Genomic DNA, 16318 nt, shown 5'->3' on the forward strand with positions numbered 1-16318 from the left:
ACCCCTCAACTCTTGAGAGGCAAGGAGACTCACTCACCGGATGGGAAGTCGGGGGTGGAGCGGTAGCTGGGAGTAGGAGATCGGGGAGACAAGCTGTGAGTGGGGGACCCCGGGAGGCTCTCCCCTGATGACAGGGATCTGTTCAAGCAGGAGAAACTTCGGCTGGTGTGGAGTAAAGGAGAAGGCTGCTTGGCTAGTTTTTTGAAAAGGGATCTTCTCCTAGAGTGAAAACAGGAGAAAACTGATCAGATTCTACATTCAGAACCACTCCTCCTACCCCATAGCACCAGTGCATTCAGTACACGCCTCTGTGCCAGAGACGGTGATAGGATGATGGCAGATCCTTTTCAAGAGAAGGATCCCACTTTTATATTCAGAACTTTTTTATGACTTAGAAAGGAAGAGCTTTTGATAATACACAATGGAAGCTCTCTTCTCTTAATTTCAAGCACTTTAAGAAGAGTTGTGAAAATAGGAAAAATATATAATAAATATACATTCATTTATTTATATGTCAGGTTTTTGAGGACACTGTTTTTTGCCTGAAAGCTTCTGAGTACATAGCCCCAAACACACCGGCACAATTTAATTAATTAAGAGATAATACAAAGTAAATCCCTGGAAGAAAAATCATCATCTTGGATGTAGAATTCTTTGATGGTGATACACTGGGTAGAGGCTTTATCTCTGAGGGGCTGTTTGCTGTGCTTATTCCATTGTGAGCTCTTGAATATTCCTAATGACTGTGCAGGCTGTACATTGACATAGAAAAACCGAGCAAGGTGAAATGAAGCTTATCACATCAGCAGGGCAGGAGACATCACGCTGCAGCACAAGCAAATGTGTAGTTAGTGTCCAACGAGCACATCTGAAAGCTAAAAGCACAGCTTCAGGTGGCTTCGAAGTGCAGGTGGTTGTACAGAGTCCCTTCACCCCCAGGTAGTTTACACTCTGCTACCCCTTGAAGCAAGTGTGTTCTATATGACCTAAACCACAATTAAAATATAAAGCTCACATGAAAAAAAAAAGGAGGATCTCAGAATGTGTATGTGTGTGTGTGTGTGTGTAATTTTAATCACAGTAATACATGTACTTGGGTTAAAAAGTCAAATAGTTTGTAATGAAAAATAGCAACTCCCTGCTCTGCCTTTTTCCCAATCCCCTAGAGAAACCACTTTCTAGTCTTTTAGCTGTTTCTTCTCCTATTTGTCTGCATATTGTTATGAAATGTGCTTACGCTGTTTTTTTAGTTTTTCGATTTTAGAAATTATCCGTTGATTTCCTACCACAAAAAATGAGAATTAAGCTCTTATACAACCGTTTCCACCTTCTAACCGAAAACACTTCCCTGTTTCTGTTCCTCCTAGTATAGCTAAACCAAAAATTTTTGGTTAGAAAAAAAAGGCTGGTGTTTTCTTTATTTTACATGATAAATACTGTTCACAGCTTGGCCATAATTCTATTTTCCTTCCTTGTATAACTTTGTCTTTCCTGGAGTCAATAATCATTCCTTTTTCATTTGCTTATTTTTCTTCTCTATCATCAAAAGTCCTCATAATGTGATCCAACACACCAAATCCAAGTGGGTATAAAGTAGGGCTGCTGTGGCATCGTGCAGGGAGCACATCTAGACAACTGCCTGGCAAGAAATATCCTCACCAGAAACACACACACACACACACCTTGCCAGTGCCTGCACGGGGCACAAAATGGTACTCACGGTGCCTCTCACAGTGCAAACGTGTAGCCAAGTTAGGCTTTCAGTCAGTAAAACAAAGCCTTTTTATTTCTAGGCTTATTTGGATGCTTTAAAGATCTAGTTATCTTCAAATATCTGGCATTAAAAAATAGCAACTGTTTGTTTCTAGATAATGTAAAGGACATTATTAAATATAGATATAATGCTAAAAACTGCCTGAAGTTTCAGTTCCTCAAATCCAACTCAACTGAAATGAAGTCTAGAGGCTTAAGAAAAGGCAAAGGGCTTTTCATGGTTCTCACACATGAGAAGAAGCAATATAAATTCTTCTACAGTGTAACTACGTAAGTCTTTTCACTATGAAAAATAATGCTGTTACGAAGGAATATAAACTCTAATGTATAAATACATGTGAACCACGGGGCAACATTTCTCACAGAGAAATAGATCCTTCTCATATGCAAGCATTTAAATTAAGTAAGGAGTAAATTTCCCTCAGTGTGGGAATGCACCAAACCCATGAAGGGGACGCTCTAACTCACCTTTCTAGACTTTCCTTCTTCTTACATTTCTTGCTCCGCCTCACCATCCGGCTCTTATAGCTGTTTCTCCTGGCTGGTCCCGTTTTGATTGATGTGTTTTCAAATGGGGTGGTCGTGATCGACACCTTATTTCCACTCTATAAAAAAATGATGTGGTATTAAAGCGAAATGCTGTGATGAAACAAGACCAGAACAGAGATAGGAGAGCCAAAGACAAAGAAAGATCCATAAGGACGGACATACAAAAGGCTTCCATGTGTCAATGACCCTTCAAGCAGTGAAGTCCTGACAAACTCGGTGGAAAAAAAGTGTGGGGTTTCCTTAAGAGGGTGGGATCTGGAACTCCACAGAGCTGAGTTCAAATCTGAGCCTGTGACCTGAGCACTTGCTTTCCATCTAACAGGAGAGTCACACCTATCTCATAGGGCTCGTCTGAAGATCAAGGCGATAGAGTCTGTAAAGCCTTTAGCACTGAGGGTGACCCATGGAAAGGACTATATAAATAACAGTTATCCTCATCCATACGTATTAAGTATAAAGATGCCCAGGGGCTCTCTAGAAATCATAAAAAAAATCATAAAGCAGCAAAACTGAATGAGACTTCTATTTTAAATTATCTTTAAAGGTTCCTTTTCTACCACCAGAAAACCTGTCAGCATGCAGAGCTGGGAAGTTTATGCCAGCAGGTATGAAACAGCCTCTGTTTTGCCAGGTGAGGTCATTCCTGGTGGGTTTCTGTGCCCTTCCACTTGAATCTGGGACAGGGGCCGGCTGGGCAGGCCCTGGGGATGGATTTGAGAGCAGAGTCAGAGGGCAGGCTGAGGTGTACCCTGGGCAAGTGGGCAGGACCCTCCCCCTTCACTCCCGTATCAATGACCTCTTCTTGAATTTCTTAATAACCAGGAGACAAACATGTCCTTTCGGAGTCACAGATGGCCCGGATTACCTTAAAAAGACAAGAAGCATATGGAGAAGGGCCTTTTAAAAGGCCTATGCCTGGAAGATGCCTAGCAACTCAGCTCTAAGTGGTATTAAGAGATGGGGAGTTGAGTATGATGGGGGCTGGGGACTGAAAAAACAGAGATTGTTTTAATATCAACATCCACCTCCCCTCCCAACTTGGGAAGTAATACGTGCCATTATAAGAAGAAAAGAGTAAAGCATATATATATAAAAAAAAATCATTGAGGGGCCTACCACCCAGCTAACGTCAGTAACATTTCTGTATATTTCCTGCTGGTCTCTTATCAGGCATGTATAAAGTATGTATATATAGAGACACACTTGATAAATAATTTAAATCTTAATTAAATATCTCATATTTAGTTTTATGTTTTTTGTTCACATTTCCTAACTTTGAAAAACTTGCCCTTCGTCATTGAATATTCCTTAAGAACGTGATTTTTACTGGCTATTTAAAAATATTCCATGAGATGGGTGAATCACAATTTAACTATTTCCCTACAGCTATTGTTTTCTATTTTGCAATTCTTGTAAGGGTTGAAATAAATACCTTTACCTCTAAATCGCTGTCCGAGCCTCTGACGTTTCCCTTAGATTACCTAATTAGACCCAATACACGTAGCAAAGGGTCTAGGTGGACTTCTTAGCGACTGTTGGTGCCTGGTGATACACTAATTTCCAGAAGGGTTATGTCACCTCATGCTCTTGCCAGCAGCGCACAAGCAGCAGCCTTAGAACGGGCTTGTCAGAACTGAGTATTAACATTAAACAGATTACCGATTTTACAGGAAAAAGTTATATCAAGTTTTAATCTTTGTTCTTTGGCTATTAACAAAGCTGGACTTTGACTCATTTATTTTCGATCATTTCTATTTCTTTAGAGAACGATTTGTTCATGTCTTACATCCAATTTTGTATCAGAAAGTCTTAGTATTATTGATTTTAGAGTTCTTTATATATTTAAGAACATATAATCCCATACTTAATGTCAAATTGTAAACAAATATTTTAGGGAAATGAGATTTGAACTTGAACAAGAGAAAAAATTTTTCTTCATTCTGAAAGAATAAATTACGTGTTTTATATGCAAATGCCAAAACTTTAAAAATAAACCTTAACCTGATAGTAGAGACTGACATTCAATTTAGTCTTTAAACTGAAAATTCAACTTTTAAGTATGAAAGGCCTACCATTGAAGGTTGTTTGGTATGGGATTTTCTCTTTACAAATTGAGTGAGGCCAGGCTAAAGTTTTAGTTTTTCCTGCATGTCTTAGGGGAAGGAAAGGGGCAAGAAACATTATGGGAGTTCATCTTTCATCGAAGTTCCTTCCGTCCTTCTCTGCATCATATACAGAGTGGACACAGAGCCACAATGATCACTGGGGCTGCTAGAGCCCATGAGCCATCTAAGCTTGAATCCACTTCCACCCCTTCTAACACAATTCAGCACTGACTTTTATATCTTTACCTGTAAGAGGCTCACAATGCCACTGAGCATTTTAAAAGCACATTGTGAATATTAAAGCACTTTTCACATATATCCTCTTACTTTATTTTCACAACCAAGTCATGAGGGTTTTTTGGGTTTTTTTTTAAACCCTATGAGGTAGGAAGGGATTATTATTCTTCGACTAGAGGTAAGGAAAACAGATTCAGAGATACTGAGATTCTTTTTTCCCAAGGTCACAGAGCCCAGTGGGAGAGCCCAAACCTGGCTCTCCCGCCCCTCACCGCACACTGCCCACTCCTCATGGGCAGGGCACGCCCTGATCCCTTCCACCTCTTGCTCCCAGCAGAGTGCACGGCTTGTACTTAATGAGTGGTGGTGAGGGAACGAGGTACTGGATCCGTATAAGGAATGATCAATGTATCAGATTGTCAAGAAAAAATTTAAAAAATATAAAAATATCATCAACATTATATGAAAAAATATAATATAAATGCTGAACATTCCTCACCAGAAAAGTTATGACCGGAGTTTGCTGAATCAGGGCACGTCATTAAGTTCTGTACAAAAGTCCCTTTCCACTACAAAACCAAACCCAGTTTTCTGTTTTTGTTGCTACATATGGCTGTTCCAGACGACAGTTCACTTGACTTATGGAAATACACAAAGAGATAACGCCCCTAAGGGGAAATACAGACACAAAAAATGCAGAGTGCCAACATCTGGTTGGAAACGTTAATGATTACAAAAATGGTAAGTAAATGACTGAAAAATATTATAATTTTATGGAGAATAGGTGAGAATTGTGAAGCCTGCCATCTGGTGGATCCATCGGCTATAGCAAGTGCTGCCAGAACTCGGCACACTGTGTTTTACTGGGTCCACTGACCTCAACAAATTCTTTTGAAGAAGAAGCAGTCTCTTATTAGGGAAATTCTGCGGCACTGTTTTAAAAAATAACAACAACGAAATGGGGCCAGAAGACTGTTAAATGTTCTATTAGTTAAGTTTTACTTTAAACTACTTGTGTGATTAGTGCACGGTGGGAGGGAAATTATTTTAAGCTGGCTGAACTGAATACAAAAGCAGAAGTCAGGCTATCCAGTCTCTTCACTCAGTCTGACTCCACATTAGTTTATCAGCTGGCCTTGGGTACTTCACTGAGCTAGACTGTTTTTACATTTCTTTCTCTGCAAGACGCGCATGGGGAACAGCACTCTTCCTGCATACGTGCGTCCTTGCCCTGACTCAACCCTCCATGATCCAGCCCCAGCCATCTTGCACACTTCATCCCAGATGCTATGAACTCAGGCTCCAGCCACACTGGTTTACTCATGCACCTCAAGCACTCTGAGCTTCCTGTCCTTGTGGTTTTAAGCATCTTCTTTATTTTGCCTAGAAGGGCCTGCGCTCCCTTCCCATACGCTAAATGTCCACCCATCCTTCACAGCCCTGCACAGAAAACCCCCAACTCTTCACCCCTGCCCACCCTGGTGGAAAGCTCTCTCTCCTTTAGAACTTGGGCCATATTTACAGTTTGTTCCTTTTGTCTGACACTCTGATTATAGCCTAGTATTGCCACTGTTTCCCCTGTGAACGCTGGACTGTAAGTTACTGGCAATCAGAAAGCTTCATGTACAGAGCACAGTGGTGTGCTGGTTGAAAGCACAGGCTCTGGAGTTGCATTGCCGAGATGCAAATCCTCGTCTGCTCTTTCCTAGCAGATAAGCTTGGCTGCTTTGCTAACTTCTCCCTGCTTTAATTTCTTTATCTGTAAAATGGGGACATTTATATTTATAGCACCTATGCACAAGGTATGAGGATTACCTGAGTTTATGCATGTAAAGGCTCTCGATTACCTATTATTCATATGTGTCATTTGTTGTGTGACTCTTCGGTACCTCGCACAGTTTTGCACATTTTGGGGGCCCAGCTAATATGTGAAGATGGTAATAATGATGCTATTTGATGGTCCTCATTTTAGTTTCCAGAGGTTCTCCAGAGTTCAGGGAAAGGAAATTTTGAGGCAGGGGCTGGTGATATTTTAGGGCTTCTCTTACGATTGGGGATTTAAACTAACGCTGTCCTAAGAAAGCAACCTGGTTGAACAGAGAGTTTTCTGGATTAGGGAGGCTACACTGGGCAGGTAATTATGTGAGCAGGGGATATGACTGGGTCCATGTGGCCTCCACCCCTCACTACAGTGGCCGGAGAGAGATTTCAGTGCTTTGACAAAGTTCTTTTTTAACAAGCTACTTGCAAGCTGGATGGAGGTGATGAACTCCTTGTGGCAGGAGAGGTTTAAGGCGACGCTGAAGGAGCACATTTACAGGGATTCACAGAGCTCTGGGGAACTGAACCGGATGACCGTGACTTTCTATTTCCTTGTGCGTGTAAGTCAGTGCTTCCATAGCAGGCTCATTTTGAAGTTGTGAGGGTAAGTGAGACCAAAGCTGCAGCCACGAAACACGCGATAACGCTGATTAGGTTCACAATCCGAAAGATAAATAAGTATTGCACATGTATCTCTAAATATATATACAGCCCTATGTAATGGCTCTGCCACCTTTTTCTAAGGATGCCATGAGATTTTGTGAAGTAGTTTGCAAGTATAAAACATCGTGTAAAAAGCATCTGAGAATACCAAAATACAGCTACTACCCCGATGGTCCGCCAATGACGAAGCCATCAGGGAGCCCAATAGTATAGTATGCATTTGTGAGAAAGTTGACTAGAGTTAGGGGAACCACCTGTAGGTATGGAGGATAGCAAAGCCCGGCCTCAACTCCAATGGGGCCTGAGGCCAAGACCAAAGTTTCATTAATGCTGTGAACTGATCAACAGCAATAACTTTCCTACAATCTGCCACTTCACAAGGGACCTGTGAATATGCATGCTATTACTCTTCCTAGAACCTAGGCCACACACTGAATCATCTGAAGAATACACTTGTGTTGGCTGGGGGATGAGAGAAGGAAGAAGAAGAGTCATTTAACTGCACTTACTTTTCAAAGGCTTTGTACACCCACCTACCCGCACTACCTTCCAAATCCTAATTTTCTTTCAAGTTCCAGTTCAGTGTCACTTCTCTGTGATGACTCTCCTCGTTCACAGAATCTTCTCTCCAAAAGTACGGGATTCCTCCCCCTGTTATGGCCCTGGCTAATCAAGCTGAACTTTATCTGCTTGCATACCTCTTCTATATCTCCCATAGTCCTCAAGGGCAAGGACCATACCTGAATTCCTATGTTGCGAACATCTACCACGGTACCTGCCTCAGAGCGAGTGCTCTAGAAACAGTCTGAATGTACCTTGTTTAAATGACACGTATGTGTTTATATTGTGCCTCTCAGTAGGCTGCAGGTTATCTGAGGTCACGGCTCACGCCTCTCTGATAGCCCCTTATAGCCCAGCCCCTCCCAGTGCTCACACGGCCAGAGGCCATCCGTAAACATCTGTTGACTTGTAAGATAATCCTACAATTAAAGACTGTATTTTTGATCACAGATAGTCTTCTTTCCTTGAAAAAACTTAAAATCAAACTCAAATTTATCTTTGTTTTAACCAGATCCATATCCGGAGCTATAACTTTATATTCTGTAGTCAGCAGGTGGCAGAGCAAATAACCCAAAAGAAATGAGAGGATCAGTATAGACTGTCTCTCTCTATCATACTCATGCTTCTTGTGATCTTCGTACTCCATTGGCTTGAATCAGCTTACATTCCAAGTAGAAACTGATCTACATTCAAATTCATTTGTACGTATGAATGGGAAAAGGCCTAATGGTCGCTAGAATCCCTTCTTCCATTACCACCTATTTCTATCATTTATAGTGTATGTGATATATTCACAGTTCTACCTTTCAAAAGGAAATCCAAGTCTCAGACTCAACCTTCAGATCTGACCTCACAGTTTAATACTACTTTGTCTTCTGCTATATAGAATAAAATTTACTGAAGAAAATCGCCTTTAGGATGGACGATTTCCAAACAGATTTTACTATGTGCAGTACATAAACAAAGAGAACTCTATTTGTAATTTAGGATAAGAAGCAAAATTAAATTAAGAAGTGACTGTGCAGATATACGAACGTGTATGTCATGATATAAAACCAAAAAATTCATGTTATTTTTGCCTTTACATTAAACAGACTACCGAATATTCTCTCAGCGACGAGACTGAGTGTGTATGGATGTGCCATATAGAAGAACGCTAGACCTTGAGTAAAGAACTCTTGGTACTAGTTCTTTCTGGCTACCTCCTTCATCTGGATGGCCGTGACATCAAAAAGATAGTACCTTTAGCAGGAGCTCTATAACTTCTGTGTGGACGAGTCCATGCACTGGCTCTCCATTGACGTGTGTGATCAGATCCCCAGCCTTCAGTCCTGCCTGGCAAGCTGGACTTCCTTCTTCTACGTTCTAAAGTCCAAGAGGAGAGTATATATTAGTAAGCAAACAAATGACAACCCTGACACCTACTGTTTCTTGTGGCTCAGTGTTCTGAGTTAATCAGCACATGATCCTGAGCTCCTAAGAGGAAACCAGTAAGACATGGTTTGCTATTCTTTTTCTGTCATCACCCTAAAATAGGGTAATTCCTATGGTTCCTTAAACAATTTCAGGTGATCTGAGAAAGTACTTAAAAAAAAAAAAAAAAAAAAGGAAGGCCAGGGAAAAAAACTAAGAAAAGAGGAATGAAAGAAGGATAAAAACAGGACTATCTTTGACTATTTCTACCAGCTTGGTATGCAGAGTGGATAATCCGATACGAAGACTAACAGAATTACGAGAAAGAATTAACTTTTGCTAAATTCAATCCCACCACATAGATAAAGGGCAAGAGTATGAAACAGTTCCCAAATGCCAGCTTAACAGAAAAATCATTTGCTGTTAACTACGCCTCAGCTGACATATTTATTCTCCAGTTTGGCTGGGAGCAAAAACTAACCAGAAAGAGAGACTGTCGGTCTTACCCAAACGATATGATGCACTGTGTAAATGTCGCTGTCTCCCACATACACCCGGATGGCTCGGATGGTGAAACCATAGTTCTTCCCTGAACTGTGGATCACGACAGGCTGGTGTGCACTGGCAGAAGCGCCTGAGGAATCTCGGCTGGGAGAGGAATCCCTCGAGGAAGAAGGGTCCGAGGACAGAGAATGCGGAGACATTGGGCTTCCCAGTGGAGAAACAGCAAACATATCTGCAACAAAGAAGCCAGTCATCACAGCTCATTCTGGTCCCACAACCTGCTCGCAGGTAGCCCTCACTAGGTAGCCCTGCTGGGATTGGGAGCACAGTCACAAAACAAATCCATTCCTTTCTAATAAAGAAGAAATAATATAAAAATATTTATACTGGTAACTAGCATGGATTTCAAAACAGAAGCCTGTCAAGGAAATTTCAGAAGTGTCTCTTTTTAAACTAACTTTTAAACTCACATTCTGAAGTTACAACTCCTTAGTTCTCTACACAAATTAAAAAACACACAGAACTTCACTGCTATCTGACTGTGATCTTTTAATACACTCTCTTTTAATTAAAGAAACAGGAACTTCCCTGGTGGCGCAGTGGTTAAGAATCTGCCTGCCAATGCAGGGGACAAGGGTTTGATCCCTGGTTCGGGAAGATCCCACATGCTGCGGAGCAACTAAGCCCGTGCGCCACAACTACTGAGCCCACATGCTGCAACTACTGAAGCCCACATGCCTAGAAGCCCATGCTCCGCAACGAGAAAAGCCACCACAATGAGAAGCCCATGCACCACAATTAAGAGTAGCCCCTACTCGCTGCAACTAGAGAAAGCTCGCAGGCAGCAGCGAACACCCAACGCAGCCCCCAAAATAAATAAATAAATAAGTAAATAAACAAATCATAGGTGCACAAATTTCAGGTATACCCTCACACAGAGAAGGCTGTATGGACTATAGTAAAAGACACTCAGGCTCCAAATCTTGCCCTAAATAACTTAACATGGTTCTTTTCGAAAAAACCTGGCCCGGAAAGCAATTCATCAATTTACCTCTGCTTTTTTTATAATATTACTGAACTAGTACTGATTAAACAATTTTGATCAAGAAAACACTGTAATGTTAACTTCTCTATAAAAGAATCATTCCTTATTACTATGATTAGAACTGATTCTCTTCATATATTACCTGTAATTCTAGCAAGGTTTCTGAGAGGATAATGCAGGTGGATAGAGAAATTTTAAGAAAAACTCACTTCATATTCTTCAACACCAATACTATTCTGTTTTCCTTGTTTTATGAACAAACACACTTTTAATTTATAGTTCTTATCACTGTTTCACCTATGTGAATCTAAACAGATCCTAACTGGTCATGTGAAATTGTGTGTGTGTGTGTGTGTGTGTGTGAAAAAGAATAACCTACAAAAAGATGCTGAGGTTTAAATGTGAGCTCAGTCAGGGCCAGGCTACAAAGGCCCAGCGCAACTGAAGGCTCCCGGGGTGCGGTGAGTAACAGCGTGGCCACAGCAAACTGAAAGTATCCAGACTATCTTTTGCTCTAATTCTTATGTCTGTCCAAAGGAAAACAATTAGCTAAATGTATCACTACCCAAGCTCCTTCCTTTCTGACTTCATGCGGCATCCTGACCCTTTCTTCCTGGCTACCTCTGTCTCATCCAAAGGCCAGGCGAACAGGTGCACACTGGTGGGCAGGGAACTTCAACACATGCAGAGGCAGGAAGAAGATAGAGTGGATACACAGATGCAAACTGCTAACAGAGCCAGGCCCCCGACCCTTTACCTCAGTACATTTTACCTTATCTCCTCAAATTGAATAACCGACCTACATTCACCAAGACGTGGGCTTTCTCATCAGCTCTCAAAGCGGACTGGACCACATCCCACTTGCCTTCCTGACTGCAGCTGCACTGGGGCCACTACAGTGAGCATTACCCCCAAGGGAGCTTTTGTTTTTACCCAATTTCTTTCTGCACGAATTTGAAATTTCAACAATGTAAACAATCCCTTTTATACATGGTCTGTATTCTTCCAACTGCAAGCCATCTGCAATATAATTCGACTGCCACTTCCACTCACTTACTGTCATTTGAGTGATAAGTCATAACCACCAGGGTATATATTTTCATCTCAGCCAGTGAAATTACTGTAGACTTTGTGATTAGTAGAGGCAAAACTAGGTTGTGGAAACATACTGCAACTGAACAAAACCATAATTAAGCCCAGTTTTTTTAATATACGGTAGAAAATAATACCAGTAGGAGGAAGCATAACCCAACAGACAGGGCTGGTAAACCTTGTAATTTCAGTGCTGTCTGTGACTCTGCATCCCCAGAAACGAAAAACTTATGTTCTCTGTGTCGATTTCCTCGTTAATTAGATGAGAAGAACTATACTTAGCTTTCCAACACAGGTGCTGTAAACAGCTCCGCAAAGGATACAAATGATGCATAGTCTAGGGAAGGAAAATTATTCAGAAGAGGGAAATTTATCACTCAACTTGGGGGGAGTGGGAGACAAGGAAAGAAAACAAATAAAAGAAATAAGCCTTTGTGGGAAGGGAGCCTGCCTCATCTCCTGCTGCAGAAAGAAGTGAGAAGGAATAAACCACATACGCCCCTGGGGGCTCTGGAGGTCTTGCGGGGAGACACTCTGGAGGGCTGCGCCAGGACACCCCCCGCTACTGTTTCAAGCCATCTTGTATGTCAATCAGCATTGCAACCTGGGGGCGGGGGATGAACATGCACAAATCACACAATTTCATGCAAGTAGATGTCTCTCTACCTCCTGGGATCATGAGGGACAGAGCACTGGCAGAAAGGGACTTGGTGACTTTCCCCGAGATTTTCTTTTTCTCTGTGCTTTCTAATCGCTGCCGAGCCATGTGAGAAGCGGGTTCACTGGAGGGCTTTGAGGAATTATCTGTACTGTCCACACACTCGCTTCGTCCATTTATCTGATCCAAGTGCTCTGAAAAACTGCCAACTGTACAAAGAAGAAGGGATAAACATGTTCAGGAAAATCTGGGATAGGAGAGGTGGGGAGAGGGGGAGAGAGAGAGAGAGAGAGAGAGAGAGAGAGAGAGAGAAGGAAGGACAAACGCTGGGAAACAGATGCCCATGTGGTTCATGAGTCCATGTGGTGTCCGGCAAACATGAAAATCATGTGACCGGTTTGAGAAAAGTGACGTGGAGGAGGAAGAATGAAAGAGGTGTCCATTCAGATTTCGTTCTACTTGTACACAAGTCCACTAACTCTCAGTTGACTCCATTTAACTAGGAGAATAATTACTTTGTAGAATCTGTCTTTTACAACCCTAGTAGAGACAACTCTTCCCCCCGACCCCGCCATGAAAGGCCACGAACCAAACATCAGCTTATGGACCACACAACGCCCACCATATAGTATGATCATCCTGTGACACAAATGATCATCATTAGCAATGCTGTTAATATTGGTTTTTGCTATGCGGACATCATTTAGTCACTTCATGGACATTTATGCCCATGTCATCTCCTACCATCTTTCTAGGACACACCTCACACTTAGGCTCAGGTTTGTAACTTACAGAAAAGTGCCTAAGTGTCGCCTTTGACTTCCCACACCTGTTTTCACTCTGAGCTCCTTGTGAATTTCACAGGACAAGACAAAGGGTATGCTTCACTATGGTACCCAGTGGTTCCCTACATCTTCTTGCCTTTAGTCTAGACAGTGTCAAATGCTGATCTGCCCTGAAGTTACTGGAAGTGAAAAGATCCGTCCCCCTCTAAGCCAACCATCACACCTTCTTTATTTTTAATTTTATTAATCCTCAGTATACACTGGAGAGTTTTGTTTTTTTTTAAAGTTAAAAAATTAGGACTTCCCTCAGCAGAGGAACATAAGAGAACATGTAACCACGTAGAAGGATTCAGAAATGGAAAATCACTGATACCAGTCTGGTAATTGCACACGCCCAGCATAAAGAAAGTTCTTTACTCTTGTCAGAAGTGACATGTTGAAAAAAGTCAAGTGACCATCCCTTTTCCCTATTCTTTCTTTCACAGGCTATCAGTTTTCTGGGTTCTTTTTCTTTCTTTTTTTAATCACTGATAATACATCTTTGTCTAGAAAAAAACAATGCTTATCTCCTTTTTCCTTCTAAACGCTATATTATAAGCCCCCTGTGCTTTAAAAATCATCAACACTATCACCACATTAAGATATACAATCCACACAGAGAATTTAATACCATTATAAATGATCCTTTGAAAGACCAACCAGCACATTTTAAAGTGCTGACCATGACATTCTTTGCCTAGAGAAGAGGCTTAATCAGACTTAACTAACATTTCTGTTACAGTGCTATATACACATCACTCAATTGCACGGCAGGTTTGGTCCTAGTTCACAGAGGTGGCACAGACCCACAGGTGGGGTCCAAGCTAAGGGAAGCCTGGGACTTGGGACAGTGGGCTTGGGCATAGCACAGCTCATGGCCACCTACTGTGCTGTAGGTACAGGGTAAGACTCACAAACTTCCATGTGACACCCATCTGACCTACTAAGGAAGACGATCTTAAGGCAAATATCAACAACCTTTCTACTTCTATATGCCAAACTCAGTCCCACATAACAGCATATCTATTCTATTCACTCTAAATGAAGAAATCAACTGCTGAGGGACTTGACAAAAACTGCTTCACAAATCAAAAAAATCATATCTCAAAAACGTCTAGTTTACTTTGGGGTAAGTTACACACTCCCTTCTCCTTGCTAATTTGGCTTGGATGGGATCACTGACAAGCATGAACTGAAAAGCTGAATCTCTTCACAATGAATAATTTGTTGGATGCATTCAAGCACTACACCTAAAACTTCAAGACTTACTTTTCACTGATTCAAATACATCGTAGTCATGAAAAAAGAAACAGGTATAAAGCTGCACTTCCCTAAATGCCAGAGTGTGAATATTCAATGTTCTCTTTTATCATCCCTCCCTCTTGCCTCCGCCATTTCATCCTGCCATCTCATTTCATACCACTGTATATAAACGTGTGTTTCTTTTCTGCCAGTGGTAGATAATGTCACCTTAATGTTCTGTAAATGTCAAGGATTCTTTCTTTTTGATGGTGGAGCAATATAAAAATCAACAAATTTAATTTTACTACAGTCATGGTTTTCAGATTCCCTAATTACCCTTGGCTGTGAGCAAATCAGCTCATCTCTCTATTCTGTACGGCCCCCAAGGTCTTTGATTATTTTTAGTGTGTGATGGGGGAGACAGAGAGAAAGGTGGTTTGAATCTATTAATCATAATGCATAGCAGGATATAGACAGATTTTTTTTTTAATTGTGAAAGTAATCAATCAAATGCTTAGACACCATTCCCCTCCTTTTACCTCCTACCTTCCTGATAGTGAGTAGGCAGAAGAGACCAAGAGATCATAAACAATTCATCATATTAAGAATAAATGTGAAGTAGAGGTAACTCTATTCAGAGTAAATAATAACTAAGAAACAGATAAGAACTTAGTAACCAGAAATATAAAACACTTGACATATCTACATTTGATCTGACTACCAAGATGAACTAAAAATGGTCAGGCATCTTAGACTACCAGCTTGTTTCTACAATACTTCTTCATTGTTGTCCTCTTGGCTCTCTAGATTTAGGACAAGTGGAATTACCCTACATGGAAACAGAACTGAGGTGAAGAGAGAGAAGGAAAAAACCCAACAGCATTCTTCCCCATGATCAACTGTAAGCTCATGTGAAGCTCCACAGAACCAGACTTTTTAGTGAGGCGGAAATAAACCCAGCCTGTAAAATTTGTAATTTTGAAATGATTCAAAACAAGATGAAAACATTACACCACGAATATTCAGTTAGTTAAAAAAATGTTCATGAAAATTCTTGGAATCACTCATGGTTATCAATATAGCATACTGGATATGGCTTAATGAAAACATTTATCATAGCAACCTTAATCCATATCCATGTTTTTATTTTTTAAGCATAAATACACATTGCTCTGTAGAAGGACATGCTGTGCATAAAATTTGTATACACCGAATAATATTTGAAATGCACTTCAAGGACTTGCTCTGAGGGAAGCACGAGGCCGATCATCTAATGAGGACACCTCCGTGATTAAAGGCCCCAAGTATCCATGATACAGTAAGCATTTTAAAAACCTGTGGAGATACTGCTCCTGGTGTCAGGAAGGTCTACTTCACACAAAAGTGACACCATAAAGCGCCCCCTAGGAAAGGCCCAAGCCCCACTGTTTCTCACACACCCAAAGATGTCTTAGGGTTATCTGCGTCAGTTATCCAGAGGCTGGGAAGGCAGCTTGTGTGCAGCGGAGTTGTTTCATAGGTGCACGAGACACCGATTTGAACTGTGTCGGTATTTCTGACTCCCCTCTCCCCGCTCCATCCGTGAACCTCAAAGAATAAGCATCTTTTGTTTTTCCCCCTTAAAGAAACTTTATATCCAAGTTACTTTTGAAGTAAAACACTTCAAAAGTATAGATCGAGGTATGAGGTATTTTTTTTTTTACCATCAAAGATACAAGATGTTTGCCCACCTAATTTCTTGCTTGTCTTCTTTCTTATATGTCCCTGAGATTCTCATCAGCCTCTGTTTCTAGCCAGCTGTGCAAACAGAATAAGCATCTTGCTGCACTGA

At 41.2% G+C, this 16318-nt stretch overlaps 1 protein-coding gene across 15 annotated transcripts in view; it reads right to left on the bottom strand.

The window, feature by feature from the left end:
• The window catches only part of MAST4 (microtubule associated serine/threonine kinase family member 4), a 562656-nt gene that overhangs the window by 6763 nt on the left and 539575 nt on the right, over nucleotides 1-16318 (bottom strand). For 10 of the 15 annotated variants that reach the window (XM_082457027.1, XM_082457026.1, XM_082457025.1 and 7 more), the window contains 5 exons: nucleotides 12430-12630; nucleotides 9629-9858; nucleotides 8952-9074; nucleotides 2242-2378; nucleotides 38-219 (listed from right to left, as the gene is read on the bottom strand). In XM_082457027.1, the coding sequence (XP_082313153.1) occupies nucleotides 38-219; nucleotides 2242-2378; nucleotides 8952-9074; nucleotides 9629-9858; nucleotides 12430-12630 (873 nt within the window). The remainder of the gene's footprint in view (nucleotides 1-37; nucleotides 220-2241; nucleotides 2379-8951; nucleotides 9075-9628; nucleotides 9859-12429; nucleotides 12631-16318) is intronic. The other 5 variants (XM_082457029.1, XM_082457028.1, XM_082457022.1 and 2 more) reach the window with 1 other exon arrangement.

Source organism: Balaenoptera physalus, assembly GCF_965194825.1.
Source record: "Balaenoptera physalus genome assembly, chromosome: 3".
Classification (NCBI taxonomy): domain Eukaryota; kingdom Metazoa; phylum Chordata; class Mammalia; order Artiodactyla; family Balaenopteridae; genus Balaenoptera; species Balaenoptera physalus.